The 15,909-nt window shown below is 36.6% G+C and overlaps 1 protein-coding gene across 2 annotated transcripts in view; it reads right to left on the bottom strand.

Moving 5' to 3' along the window:
- The window catches only part of ARAP2 (ArfGAP with RhoGAP domain, ankyrin repeat and PH domain 2), a 136,903-nt gene extending 122,626 nt beyond the window's left edge, over window positions 1-14,277 (bottom strand). For both annotated transcript variants that reach the window (XM_087827892.1, XM_087827888.1), the window contains exons 1-3: window positions 13,299-14,277; window positions 2,190-2,248; window positions 925-1,001 (exon numbers count right to left, since the gene is read on the bottom strand). In XM_087827892.1, the coding sequence (XP_087684018.1) occupies window positions 925-1,001; window positions 2,190-2,248; window positions 13,299-14,206 (1,044 nt within the window). In that variant the 5' untranslated portion in view covers window positions 14,207-14,277. The remainder of the gene's footprint in view (window positions 1-924; window positions 1,002-2,189; window positions 2,249-13,298) is intronic.
- Window positions 14,278-15,909: the final 1,632 nt, after the last annotated feature.

The following is a 15,909-nucleotide window of genomic DNA, read 5'->3' as shown; positions in this document are numbered from 1 at the left end:
TAAAAAAAAACACAGAGACTTTTTTAGGTTTTCAATACTCTACAAAGATCCACAATATGTGGGTTTAGTTTTATTAACCAAATGTCTAATTGCTTAGATCAATTTTCAGTTAAAAAAAAATTTAATTAGGGAGACTACATTAAACAGTAGCCTCCGGATACATTTTTCAATATTTAATTTCAATCATTAATAACTCAGCATTTCAACTAAGAACAACAATATGCTGACCAAGAATAAAATTTATTTATTTCTAATTTCCCAATACTTTTGTCCTTCAACTTCTCTTTTATCATGACCAAGAAATAAAATGGCGAAAGAGTACAAGCACTGAAAAGAAAAAGTGATAAACTGAATAATTAAGTTATGTAACTAGTTAAAAGTCTATATTTGGGTACAAAGCAAAGCAACATCAGAGGTGGGGAGGGTTGGGGGGGTTGTTTGCTTTTGCTTTTTATGTTTTTCTTCTTTTTTTTTTTTTAATATATCTTTATTGACTTCAGAGAGAGGAAGGGAGAGGGAGAGAGAGAGACAGAAACATCAATGATGAGAAAGTCATTGATCGAGCCCACAACCGGGCATGTGCCCTGACTGGGAATTGAACCCCGATCACCTGGATCCTAGGTCGATGCTCAACCGCTGAGCCACGCCCGGCCGGGCTCTTTTTTTTTTTAAAGTAACTTCTCTTGCAGAAAACTTTAAAAACCCACTGACCCTTATTCCTGAAATCAAACTGAAAATGTTTTTGTGATATATATATTTAAAGATAAAAATGTATCATGAGTTTACTGAACAGAATTTTACTAACTAAAACTTTTCATTCTTCAACATAACACAGTCTTCAAACAGCTTACAGGAAAATGAAGCAGAAAATATAGGCGAAAGAGCAAATAATATGGAAAAAAAATTAAAATGTATAAAACAAACCTTGGGAGTTTCTAGTCTCTGGAAGAGAAAGGTTTCTCCATAAGGAAAGATGGAAGATGAATTCTCCTCATTTGAATCTTTTGGGGGAATTACAGAATGAGAATGGAAAGATGTGAATAATGTGAAATACTGTTTGAAAAAAGGCATATATTTATTTTAAAGCAATATTACAACTTAAGCTTTACTTTCTGAGGGTCTAAAAGTATGCTCCTAATTCTTACCCCCAAATAAACTTACCCCATGGTCTTCCTGAGGCACTCACTGTATACACCCCTCACTTTACAACAGGACATATTACTTACCATATATATATATGTGTGTGTGTGTGTGTGTGTCCTTACTAACCTCTAAGATCTACATTAATATAACCTAGCACATTTCCCACTGTACACCATGGAAATTGTCATGGTGTCTTCCCCCCCCCCCATTACTATTTATGCCCCTAGACCCTCTTCCACCTCCACCCAGCCTCCTCCCCCTGCAGTCATGGTGCCATTTTTAATAGTATTTAATACTATTCCTAAATAGTATTAACAGCAGAAAATTACTCTTAATTCTATTATAATTTTCAGTAAGTCACTATTAAAAATTCAGTAACATAACAACTAGATGTTATACCACTCAAAATACCAGAACCTACTTACTATATCCCTCTAATTCCAGAGCTACTAACACATCTATAAATAAATTATTTCAAAAGAAATTTTTGCCATCTTTGAATTACACCAATCTACAAGAAAGAATTCTCAGCACTTGCATTTTCTGATATGGCAAAACAATTTTTAAAGGTTCAGCAGACAAGTGTTTGCCATCTTATTGTTGAGAAGAATGTTCCTGAACTTGTAGAAGCGGAATTTTCAAAAAAGAAGAAAAGCCTCTGTCAATGATCAATTTAGCAGAGCAATGTCAGCCCTTTCCTGTTACCATGGCAAAATTACTTTCCATAAATCTATGTTTCTGTAGCTCAGACTGTCAGAAACCACTTAATTCAGTTAAATGCCTTCAGCTGTGGCTAATGATAAATGAAGACTGTACAAAAAAAAATCTTTTTACATTACCATGTGCAAATTTCCAGAAGTCTGCATGTATATTACTGTCTTTTATTCACTCACCTTTAAAATGTCTGAAATACTATGAACCCAAGCAGACAGTATTCCCATTAGCCCCTTTTCCCCAGGTGAGCTGCTTTCTCAATCACAATTTAAACACAGGTAAGACCATTAAATGAGTGCTAATGATAAGAGACTTGAAATGCTGAGACTCACTTGGCTGTGTCACAGGTTTTCCAGTTGAGGTAGCAACATTTCTTCTCTCTCTGAAATAGCTTAAAGCAAAGGGAAAAATAGGTTACATTAGATACATAAAAACAGATAAGTTATATCTTGAGTAAAGGATTAATTACAGAGTCATAGATTCTTCTGGGTAAAAGTCTGATTTTAAATAAAGAGAATGGCCAAATTCCAAAAATGTGTTTTTCTAAAATGACATAAGAGAAGAGATTTCAAAGGATTTTACAAGTGTGCTTCTCATATTTATAATTCACAAAAGCGAACATATTTGCCCAATGCTAGTATGAACATAAAGCAATTTCAAAACCCCTATCCACACTCATCTGAGAAACAAATTTTCTAACTAGATTTCAGTATGCATGTAGTGTTTTTGTCATTAACTTTATCATACTGAATAAAAAGCTTGTCTGGATGAGTACAATATCAAAATATCCAAAACTTTTTCTCAAAGATCTGATAGTCTTGGGGTAGAGATATTATAAGTAACTCATTAGAATACAACCTAACAGCACTGACAGGAAAACACTGTGGAAGCAGAAGGTAATGAGCACCGACCACTACACGAAAGAGTTCTATCTAGTTTTCCATCTAAACGGAAGGATCTGGACACTGTCCTTAGATACTTATCTGTCCAAGTAACTATAAGCAAGTAAATAAAAAAAGAACAGAATAGAATATGAACAAAATTTAAAAGTCACTGCAACCGAAAGCTGGTTCTTTGAAGAGATCAATAAAATTGATAAACCTCAGGGGAAGGAAAATAGAAGAGAGACAGAAGACATAAATTACCAATATCAGGAATGAAAAGAGGGGACATCTCTACAAATCCTACGAACATGAAAAGGATAACTATAAATTACTGAGAAAAACTTTATGCCAATAAATTCAACTGAGATAAAATGGAAAAATCCCTTAAGAGATTCAAATTACCAAATACGGCACAAGAATAAATAGAAAAGCTTGATATTCCTCTATCTGTTAGAGAAACTGAATTTAGTAATCAGTCACCTACCCACAAAAAATTCTATGCCCAGATATTTCATTGGTGAATTTCACCAAACATTTAAGGAAAAAATGATACCAATTCTATGCAAGCTGTTTGAGAAAATAGGAGAGGAGGGAGTACTTCCCAACTCATTCTTAAATCCAATATTACTGATACCAAAGTGAGTCAAAAACAAAACTGCAGGTAAACGTTAGATAAACAGTCCTCATGAACATGGATGCAAAAATCATTAAAAAATATTAGCAGATCAAATCCAACAGTATACAAAAAGGACAGCCCCCACCGGCCGGGGTGGCTTAGTTGGCTGGAGCGCCACCCCGTTCCCCAAAACGGTTGTGGGCTTGATTCCAGCGAGGGGACACACCTAGGCTGGGGCTCGAGTCCTAGCAGGGGCACGTATGGGAGGCGACCGATCACCGTTTCTCTCTCACATCGATGTTTCTCTTTCTTTCCTTTTCTCTCTCCTCCCCCCTTCTCTCTCTAAAATCAATAAACATGTACTTGCGTGGGGATTAAAGAAAGGATACTATGACCACATGAGAGCCATGCCAGGAAAGCAATACTGGTTTAACATGCAAAACCAACGTAGGTCACCAAACTAAGAAAGCGAGGGAGACAAATCACATGCTCACGACAACAGATCCAGAAAAAGCACTTGACAACATCCAACATCAATTCAGGGAAAAGACTCTCGGGAAACTAGGAATAGAAGGAAACTTCTGCAACCTAATAAAGGGCCTTTATGAAAAACCTACATCACAATTAATGGCTAAAGTCTGAATGGCTTCACCTAAGAATGGGAACAGGCACGGAGGTCTGCTCTCCTACCGATATTCTATTATTTCACAGATCCAAACCAGTGCATTAAGACAAGAGAAAGAAAGGTATCTTTTAATTAAGAAAAATCCTAAAGAATATATTAAAAGGCTTCTCAAAAAAGTCAGTCTAGTCCTGGCTGGTTTGGCTCAGTGGGGTCCCGGATTCGATTCCAGCCAAGGGCACACACCTAGGATGCAAGCTCCATTCCCGGCCCAGTCAGGGCGCTTGTGGGAGGCAACTAATCGGTGTCTCGCTCTCACATCCGTGTTTGTTTCTCTCTCTCCATGCCCCCCCTCCACTCTCTCTGAAAAGCAATGGAAAAAATATCCCCAAAAAAGTAAGTCTAGAAAGGTCCAAGGATAAAGGGTAAACACTTTTAAAGTTCAATAATATTTCTAAATATTAGCAATGAACAACTGGAAAAATAGTTTGAAAAAATTTTTATTATGAAAACATGAAGTACTAAGGGGTAAATTTATTAAAATATGAGCAAGATCTACACACTGAAAACTATAAACATTTTTAAGAAAAATGAAAGAAAATCTAATCAAACAGAGGAACATATATGGAAAACTGAATAGTACACAGATGTCAATACTTTTTATGTAAATCTGTAGAGTCGGTGCAAAAGTTACAGAGGTGTGTGAATGTGTGTGTGAGTGCATGTCCGTGTGTGCGTGACAGTGTGCGTGCATGTGTGTGCAACTTGACAAATTAATTCTAAAATTTATGTGAAAAGACAACATACCAAGAATAACTAAAACTTGTGAAGAAAGGTGAAGAGACTTGCTCCACCAGGTATCAGGGGTTATTAAAAAGCGACAGTAATTCTACACTATGTTACTGATAAAGGCTACATAAGTAGTAAATAGAAAAGGCAGCTATAAAGTAGAACAGAGTCCATTAACAGACCCAATTTTCTTTAAGACAAATATGTCCATCTTGAGCAATGAGGAAAACATGATCTTCTTGATAAGCAGATCACCCGGATAGCCACACGGTATAAAATGACACTTCCTGTCTACCTCGGGCTGTAAATGGAAATCAATTCAAGGTAGAGTGTAAATCCCAGGGTGACTGGCCATACAGAGCTGGAGAATAAAGTAGACTATCTTCACGTGTCTTAAAACACAAAAAGTTCAACCCTAAGGGAAACTAATGGTAATTTGGCTAAATTAAAATGACAAGCTTTTATTCATTAAAAGTCACCCTCAAGGAATAAAAAAGCAGCATGTAGAAAGGGAGAAGATATATTCAACAAAAGGCTCATACCCACAGTCCATAGATAACTCTGAAAAATCCTAATGAAAGATAGAAAATGTAATTCAAAACAGCAAAAAAGAGAAAAAAATGAGTAAAAGACTTCAAAAGGCACCACACAAAAGAAGATGTAAACATGGTCAATAATCAATAAACACATTAAAAGGTGCTCACTGTCATCAGAAAATACAAATTAAAAATCACAATAAAATATCACTATACACCCAACTATATGTAAAATTTGAGATATCAACATGTGAAAGAATAAACAAATTATGGGACATTCACACAAAGAATACTATTCAACAACAAAAGCAACAAACTGACATGCAGCAATATGGATGTGTCTCGGAAACAGCATGTTGAATAGAAGATGCCAGACACAAACATTCCCTGCAGTATGATTCCATGTATATGAAATTCTGGACCAGGCGAAACTAACATAGGGAGATCAGTAGTTGCCTGATGCAGGGAGTAATTTACTGCAAATAGGCAAAATAAATTTTGGGGAGGAAAAGAGGGTGGGTGATGGAAATGTTCTATATCTTGATATGGTAGTGGTCACATGGGTATATATATTTGCCAAAACTCATCAATCCAGATACTTAAAATGAGTCTATTTTATATGAAAATTAGATATAAATAAAGCTGATTTACATTTGTCTGCAATTCATATATACACACAGACATATAATATATATGCAAAATACCAGACAATGTTGAGAATATCAAATACCTGTTAACAGAATGACTATCATGGCAACAGTCACACAGTGAAACATTATACAGCAGTGAAAATAGCTACAACCACATTCACCAACACAGATGAGTCTCAAAGTGAAGCAAAAGCAACCAGACTAAAGAATATTCAATATACGATTGCAATTTTATTTTAAATCACAGAATAGTCAAAACTATGTTGATTGGGGCATATTTAAGAGGTAAACCTTTTTTTTCAATAAAGTTGTTATTTAAAGTCAAGATAGAAGTTTAACAAAATAATCACAAACTACTCCACCCTGTACTTGTTCATTATGTCCAGATTCCTCACACTGTTACACAGCTATAATTGTGTCCTCAAATTAAGCACTAAAATGCTTAATATGTGCAACCTTAACTTACTGAAAAAATATACAAATTTTTTTTAAAAGATTCTGAACTATTTTAAGTACATCCATTAGTGGTACTTTAAAGAACGTTTCCTTGGTTTTACTATTAGTCACAAAATGTAAATTAAAAAGTTTGTGATAATTTTTTATTTCGATATTCAACATCCACCTGCAAGTGGCTGTCAACTCTACCAATCAAGTTCATTTGATCTACTGTAGATGAAAGATTAGCAATACAGGAAACAAGTTGTTACTGACACAAGTGCATATTAATGACCTGAACCCTTTAGTAGAGCACCACTCAAATTTTCTACATATTTGACAGCTTTTTCTAATAATAAATATCGCTAATTCTTATTGACCATTTACTATGTCAAAGTAGATATCAGAAGTTTACATATATATGTAAAATTTTACATATATATATTTGCACATAGATAGTCAGAAATACCCAAAGAAGTAAAAACTATTATTACCTGCATTTTTTAAATAAGAAAATTCCACACAAAGTAGTTAAGTAACTTTCCCCATGGTCACAGCTCATGAGTAACCAACAGGATTTAAACCCAGGCAGTTCAGCTCCAAGCCCCTATTCTAAACTAAAATGCTTAATATGTGCAACCTTAACTTACTGAAAAAATATACAAATTTTTTTAAAAAGATTCTGAACTATTTTAAGTACATCCATTAGTGGTACTTTAAAGAACGTTTCCTTGGTTTTACTATTAGTCACAAAATGTAAATTAAAAAGTTTGTGATAATTTTTTATTTCGATATTCAACATCCACCTGCAAGTGGCTTGTCAACTCTACCAATCAAGTTCATTTGATCTACTGTAGATGAAAGATTAGCAATACAGGAAACAAGTTGTTTTGAAAACTGGTGATTTGCAATTTATATTCTCATTTATCTATGAATAAATTATCACAAGCTATTTTATATTCTAACACTTATTATGCCCAAAGCATTATGTTAGGGGTTTATATATCTACGTCTCATATTTCATCTTCATAACAGCCCTATGGGTCCTAATCCTACCAATAATGAAAGGGGCTCTCCTGGCCCAAGTCCCACAGCTCCTAAGAGGTAAAGCCAACAGTCAAGGTTGGAGTCGGTGGTGAGTACAAAACCCATGGTCTTTCTTCCTTTCCTCCTTTTTCTGCCTTATTATTTTCCCACCAGTTATCCCGAAAACTACAGATTGCTTTTCCATTTTAAATATAAAGCATAGTTAATCTGTGACATTTTAAAGCCCATAGAGAAAAGCAGCAGTCGTCGTGTTCCTTATTATTACACTACTGTCACCTTGGTCAGGTTACCCGGCAGCTCGGAGCCTGCTTTCCTCACTTACTGAAGGATAGAAACAGGACTTGCTGCACAGGAGTATTATGGGAATTAATGAGATCATGCATTTTAAGAGCACAAGGTGCGCCCTACACCATGTACACACACAGCAGAATGACCCAACTGCTATTATTTTTATTAGAGAAAATAATGGTTGGTCCTCCTGGGAAACTTGCAAAGCCCTTAAAAGTATGAACACTCTTCATTTGTAATAGCGAAAAAGTGTTAACAACCTAGGAGAAAGAGAGAGGAGTTTTTTTCATTTAACAAAACACTATACAGGAGTTATTGCATAAAATAACGTGCACCAATGCGGACAAATCTCAAAAATGGTATTAAGTGGAACACCAAGTTGCAAAAGAGTAACTGATTATCAAAAAAAATCTCCAGTATACCTACAGATGCTACTTTTTCACATATTTTCAATCACTAAAGCTGCCAAGAAAGGCAATGGCATACAGGTTAATTAATGTCAAAAATCTCCCTTTATGGTTTACACTTACTTATTATTTAAACAAGGCAGCCATACCAAAAAATAATTAATTATAAACCATAAATGGTCCATCATTTCACAGAATGTTTGTCTAAAATAATTCCAGTTCTTACAATTCACAACAGACTAACTACAACAGACTGAGTACAGGTCATTACAGAACCGAATTAAAAAGAAAAACACAATAATTAGGCAACAGTTTAAAACAGCCTTAAGGTTTATGTAATATTTAACTAAAACACACAAGTCTGAATTCAGAAAGCATGAGTGAATTAACTACAGCAGAGACCAAGAATGTGAAATTTAAAATGCACAAATAAGCCCGGCCGGGCGTGGCTCAGCGGTTAAGCGTCGACCTAGGATCCAGGCGATCAGGGTTCAATTCCCGGTCAGGGCACAAGCCCGGGTTGCGGGCTGCAGCCGATCAATGACTCTCATCATTGATGTTTCTTTCTCTCTCTCCCTCTCCTTTCCTCTCTCTGAAATCAATAAAAATATATATTTAAAAAAAAAAAAAAAAAAGCACAAATAATTAAGGCAATGAATGTATAAACTTCCGAAAAAAATGTCCTTAGGATAAGAACAAATGATACTTACAGAAGGATTACAGCACAAAAATCTACATCATTATCATAAAGCTTTTTCCAAGCAACTAACAAAAGTTGCAGTTCAAAATGTGGGTCCCAAGAAGAAAGATTCATTTGATGTGAACCCCAAGAAGGAATATATCTGCTGAGGATTCCCCATAACAAAAGGCCTGAATTTTATAAATAATAAGAGCCTCGTGGCCATTTGTGGATGGGCTTGTCAAGGACTCTGTATACCAAGAGGAATCTCAGACTGAACTCTTGGCTTCCCACCTAAGTTCTGCTAGTTTAAAAAGTCTGAGTAAACTATTAAAAAGGAATTTCTGGTTTTATCTTTTGACCAACGGACAAAGGCCTATCCTGCCCTGTCCAATCAGAACTGCTCTATAATAACCAATCAGAATGTACAATGCCAACCAAAAGGATTCAGAGATTCGGACCAATCAGAAGTGTCTGAATTTGAATACCTCATTTACATAAAATGGACCTAACTGGGCAAAAACTTTGGACGTAAAAGACTGCCTTCCCTTTCTCTGGGTGGAATACAGTTTAGGTTCTAAATCGGTGTCTCCTGGGCTGCAAGTCCTTTTGCCCAAATAAATGCTTTTTATTCTTTATTACAGTATAAAATTATTTTTAGTTTACAAAAATATATTTTTTCTAAACAAAGTGGAGCTTTTTTAATTATGAAAAATAAGAAAGTATAAACATAATGTATTCTTGTAAAAATTAACAAGCAGATATCTTTAACAATAAGTCAAACTATTAATTATCTAAATTTTGATTTATTTAGATATTCAACTCAAAATTTTGCAGCCTATTTTTTCATAGAATTTATAAAAAAAGCATTTTAAAGAAAAAATATGAATTTTAGATTGCTAATAAGCATTTTTCTGGTAGAACATGAAATGTAAAGTGTTTCTTAAGCACGAAAAAGATGTGAAGAGTTTCTGCATATTTTTTTAATTCAATGCAGCCAACAACTGCTATTGTTATTACTTTCCTGTACATTTTTTGCTCATATATATTTTGACATTAAAATCTAAAATACTGTTATCCATTTATAATGTCTGTATCATGTCTATGTGCATCTAGAGAAAAATATCTAAGATTTTTTTTTAGAGGTTGAAAGAAGGCTGGAGAATTCAGGTTTAGATTTCAAACTTTTGAAAGCCCTCAAACAAGTCAATAGAGTACCTCTGTCTTATAACAAGTTGTGAGAGATGTACTCCAACAACGATGCTGCCTTGCATACCATCATCTTCCCCTTTTACCTCTGCCTCCTTCCTTTCCTGTTCCCCAGAACATTTGGAGGCACCACCCCTCAAGGAGAGGGCTCTCTGACTTGTGCCAAGGATACAACAGTTCCACGAAAGATGTATAAAAGCATTAAACTGGGAGGATAAGAAAGGCGCGTCTTGAGGAACTGAAAGAGGGCCCGGCCCGCTCCTTCCTCCCTGAGCACTAAGGAGGGTACCCTGCCCTGTAAGCATCGCAGCGGGACACACCTGCGGCTCCCAAGCAAAGGGCGGCTGGTTGGACTTGCTCTCTGCTTGGAGGCTTCCATGGCACTAGGGAGGCCTCCAGCAGGTAGTAAGGAAGAAACTGGCTCTTCCCACCTGGTTGAGTTTAAAAGAGACCTTGAGATTCACAGTCAGCATAGCCCCACCCAGCCCGTCCAGCAAAAAAAGCAGGAATTCAAGGAAGATGCAAGAGCAAAAATGATCCTTCAGGCTGGAGAGTCAACTGTGTCAGAGAAAGGGGTGGCGAACAAAGGGCTTCACCTCAGGATGCACATCCAGAATCACGTTCCTTTTAACAGTTACATGAAACGTTTAATTAGTAAAAAAAAATATGTTGAAACACTGGCCACAAAGAAGTATTTTTATTTGGTACATCGAGGAATGTACTAAATATCATTTAGATGTGATTTGATTGGAGAAAATCTCAAATTACATAACCCACAGTTTTACTTTAAATGTAACATTATAATGCTTTTGAAAGTTGCAGTTACTACTTGCAATTCTGGTGAGGACCACAAGTAAAAGTGGACAGGAAAGTCTAAAAATAACTTAATTACACTCTATTAATGATCCATGCATCACGAATGCATAGCTACCATTTACTGGCATAATCAAAGAAGAAAAGAAAGGTTACAACAGGTAATCTGACTACAATGCAGCTACTGAGTTATTTACTACTAATTTTAACATTATTTTAATTCTCATTTGCAAAGACTCATAGTCATAGTGGGAATAACAAGACTTTCCATTTATGAAAACTAACACACCTTATTTAAAACTTAAGTCAAATGTTTCGTATCTGAAGTTACCCTTATGGCTCCCAAAAGGATTCTGTTCTGGCAAAGATGCAATTTTAATCTGTGTACTCACAGCAGACGCTTCTCAGGTTACTTTCTTTTAATTGTTTAAGATGAGCAAAACATTTTAAAGCTAAAGGATCATACAAAAATCAATGTTCTTCTACACTCTTGAGAAATATTCTAATTCTTATACAGGCATACCTCATTTTATTGTGCTTATTAGCTTTTTCTGCTTCAAAGATGTTTTTTGTTTGTTTGTTTGTTTGTTTTTGTTTTACAAATTGAAGGCAAGGCCCTCTGCCAGCAAAAAGAATTTGACTTACTTTATTGGGGTGGTCTGGAACTGAACCTGCAATATCTCCAGGGTAAGTACTTCTATATGCAATCAATATTTTAAAGAATATTTACTAAATGAGAGGTTTAGAAAGTGGGTTCTGGAGTCAGATTTACTGGAATGAAATTCAATTCACTATCCTTAGGCGCCTAGGAAAATTAACCTAAGACTCAGTTACCTTGTAAGAAAATAAATGAATATTACCTACTTCACAGGGCCATTGTGAGAATCAGATAACCCATGCAAAATTATAAACCAAACTAGAACCTAGGTGTTTAATAAATCATACTATTACTATTGATTTCCTAATAAATACTAGACACTGCTATTGGCACCAGGGATACCAAGTTAGACAAATAAATTAGGGCCTCTGCCCTCAGAGTGGCTGCTCTCATGGGAGGTTCAGAAACTAACAGTCTTGTAAACTATCATGTTTTCTCCTGCAAATGTTAGATCTCCATGTCTTCTCTTGCAAATACAACCAGGATTTCACACTGTAATTACCAAAGGTACTTAAGAGCAAGAGAACAGAGTAGATGCAGGGGAGGGGATCTTGCAGAAATGCCAGCCTCCAGGCAGTGCAAGAGACCTGTAATAGCTTTTAGCATCACACCAGTAATCAGTAACAGCCAAACCTGAACAGCCTCATGACTCCCACCAGAGAGACAAGTGTTAGCTTTCAGTGAAAAAAATATCCCACCTCAAGTCTAGAGAAAAACCACAACTATTTTAGGTGTAACTTTGAGAAACACAAAAGCTCTCTCCGCTATAAGTTTGCTCTCAAAAAGAATTTGACTTACTGCAGTTACCTCAAGCTACCAGACACTGGTGGGCCCCTCTTTACAGTCCCCGCCTCTAGCGGACCTGGTTTCATACTGTACTATTATCATCATTTTACATCTGTTTCCTACACCACACTTCACACCCCATTACTCCTCTACGCTATTAAATAAAAGATAAGAAACAGCGGACCCAAAATGTGCTAAGCTCCACAATACCTAACCCAACTGCAGTTTCACGCTCTCCCTGGAATGGAAACTTTATCTAGTCAACATAGAATTATGTGGTCAACACTAGTAAGGCAACGTGCAGGGCAGCCCCCTGACTTCACTCCCCAAGGAACATGACCTTCAGTGGAACAGCCCATTCTTTGCTAGAATAACTTCCTTGCCCTGTCTCCATCTGCCTAGAAAAGTCTTCCATTGTGTACAACTCCTCAGAGCTCCTTTCTATTTGCTAAACGGGATGCTGCCCAATTCATTAATCACTGAACAAAGCCAATTAGATCTTCAAGTGCACTCAGCTGAATTTCGTTTTTTAATACTACCTCCTTCACACCTAGTACAGTGACCAGTAGTACCAACTAGGTAGTCACTAGATGTCTGTTGAATTATGAATTCATGCCACGCATTGTACAAGGAAGTAAAAACACAAACATTAGAAACATGGCCCCTGCCAAAGAACAAATAATGCAGTGGGGAGACAGAGTCAGTAATTCCAATATGAGAAGAGTGTTCATGGAAGAATGTAATGCCAGGTGTGGAGGAGAGGCAGAGGAAGGAATGTCCACATAGAATAAAAAGAAAGGATGCTCCCACAATTAAATGGCTGAAAGCCCAAGACTCCGAAAAATAATGTTCAGGTGAAATGGCGTGACAAAAAAGTTTTAAAAGAGAAGAAAAGGTTGGTTAAATTTGAAACAGAAGTCAAATTTAGAAAAGAAAAAAAAAAGTCACTGAAAATACATTTGTTTAAAATAACTAAGTTCCACCAAACTGAATACTTACAACTTATCATAAAAAGTACTTACCTGGCTGAAACTCCTTTTGTTGACCCTGGGATCTCTGGCACAGGCCGATGTCTTAGCAGAAAAGATCGAGATGGCCTTGAAACCAACTTGCTACGACTCCTCATAGGTGCTAGGAACGGTGAGGATGGGACATACAACTCATTTACAACCATTTCTCCTTGGAAGTTGAAGAAAGGGGACGGTGGTGATCTTTCTAACAAACCATTAGTTCCATTTCCAGAACTGGCTTCTGATACGGAACAGCCAAGGGAAGAAAGGCACTCGGGGTCTGCGTTAGGAAGCTTGCTCTCATCTTCTGAGATGAAACCAACCTTTTCTGTTTGTTGTGCTTCAGTTGTACAATCCACAGTCTGCTTCGTAATCAAAGATTCTATCTTAGTATTTTCAGTACCAAATAACGAATCTTGAAAAGAGCCTAAATTCAAGTGCGGTTCTTCTTCTGGAATGGGAAAGTTGTGTTTAGGAAGAGACGGCTCATTGTCTGCTTTAAGAGGCTGGCTGTTTTCCACACTAACGTCCTTGTGATCAAGACTTTTTATAACAGTCTCCAACTGCGCCGGGCTGGGCGTCTGAACAGTGCGTGAACCCGAGACTTCCACGCAGGTGTCCTGATCGGAAGATGCAGCACGGTGATCCTCGGAAGCCTCACCGTTCTTCTTCGCTTTATGAATATTTGCATATATTGGGATATCTTGCATTTTTGACAAGATGATCTGTAACTGCTTAATGATCCTCCTCCGGTGTCCTGTAGGTGATATTCCAATTTTGTGTAGCACACTGTCATCGACCGCCGCGCAGTCCTTCACGGTATTAAAACCAAACTCACGGAAGTGGGAGAGATACTGCTCCAAGTTAATGCTCATCAGGAAATCTTGGATGTCGACATTTACTTGACTGACTGAGGACATAATGGTGGCTTCATCACTAGGCTGCTGGATGAAAAGCAGTCCCGGGAGAGACACACACACACACACACACACACACACACACACACAGGTATGCTTCTGTATTGGTTCTTCCTCTCTCACCGGCAACAGAAAAATGTCTCAAAATGGTATTTTCTCCATAGCGAATGCTTTACGTGCTTAAGCCTAGAAAAAAAAAAAATTAATTAGGGCATTTTCGTTATTAAAACCTAGTTTTACATTATAAACTCTTACACTATTTTCATAATTACTTTCACCCACTGAGAGTCTGGAATCTTTGCGCATTGCTGCGATGCCCTGCAAAGTCAGTTCCTAGGTAGAGCGTGGAGGTACAGGACAGAAATGCTATGGGAGCATCAGACGATGATTTTCAACACGGCAAACAAGGCCTCTCACACGACTATAAAATGAACATGTGTAAAAAATGTTATTCGAATCATTAATGAAAGAACCAGTAAGATGGACGGTAAGGTTAGTTCCAAGAGCATTTGTGGAACAGGCTTATACAGTCCATCAGAAAAGGCTTTTATTTTTTTCATTTTTATAGTGTTAGAATAAGACCGGTAGGTTACTTTAAAAAAACACACACAAAAAACTGGTTAATGTCCTACAGGGCAATAAAACCATAGCCTTTAGAGCTGTGGAGAAAAATCTGTAAGTGAATAGGTAACTTCCCAGTTCTGGGCTTTAACCCAACAGTAAATGAAAGTGGAGCACAAGAATTACAATTAATATCCTGAGGATGGGCCTATTAAACAGTACCCCCAACAAGGTATTGAAGGAGCATGTTGTACATTGTTTTTCATTGCCAAGTTTTAGATAATTTTTTTAACAGCTACTAGATATGAACAACTTTCCCCTTTACTACACTTTCTTCAAAGGCTCTCTTAAAAAGTACAGCTAGAACATATTTCTCAGGTCAATAATTCTCATTTCAAAACAGCATCAGCATTACATGTACAATATTGACATGCAAGATAAGACTAGCTGAATGATTAGTTAATTCTTAAGTACATTATATAACAGGAAGTTAATATGAAAGTAAAACGAAAATGTTTAAAGGTCGCATTTTCCTTAATACGCAGCAGATTCACATAGGTTTATTCTTCTCCCAAACAACACCAATAATTTTTTTTAAAGTTGATTTATCTAGGTTTCTCTTTTCATAGCTGTGTTCACTTTGTGAAAATGCATATGTGAAAATTTCTTAATATTATGCTTCAGTAAAAAGAAAAAAGCACAGATCACGCACAACACCCATCTACCGCAAGGATAAAATGAAACACACCCAACAATGGAAATTCTCTGAACAAGCGTCAGTCGGTGCAATGTTTCTGGAAATTGTAGCTCAAATAGTTCTCCAAAAGGCACCACTCAGATGCCGCATGTCTTACATGCCAACAACCCAGAAACTATTGCCTCAACTATTTAAAATATCAGGGATAAGAGGGAAAGTCCATATCATACTCAGGCAGCACCGCAGGAGCAGAGAAATAAAAATACAAGAGATGAAAGAGGCAGGGCATGCATTTATCAATAAGGCATCTCTCTGTCACACTCCAAATGACAAAATGGCAGGAGGAAACCAGCAGAGAGTTAAGCCTCAACACCACATTCAAACCTAGACCTCAGATATACCACTTTTTATAAACGATTATTTTATAGATGAACACATTTATCTAATT

This window comes from Miniopterus natalensis, chromosome 1 (assembly GCF_054644295.1).
Source record: "Miniopterus natalensis isolate mMinNat1 chromosome 1, mMinNat1.hap1, whole genome shotgun sequence".
NCBI lineage: Eukaryota > Metazoa > Chordata > Mammalia > Chiroptera > Miniopteridae > Miniopterus > Miniopterus natalensis.
This window is presented reverse-complemented; position numbering and strand designations above follow the sequence as displayed.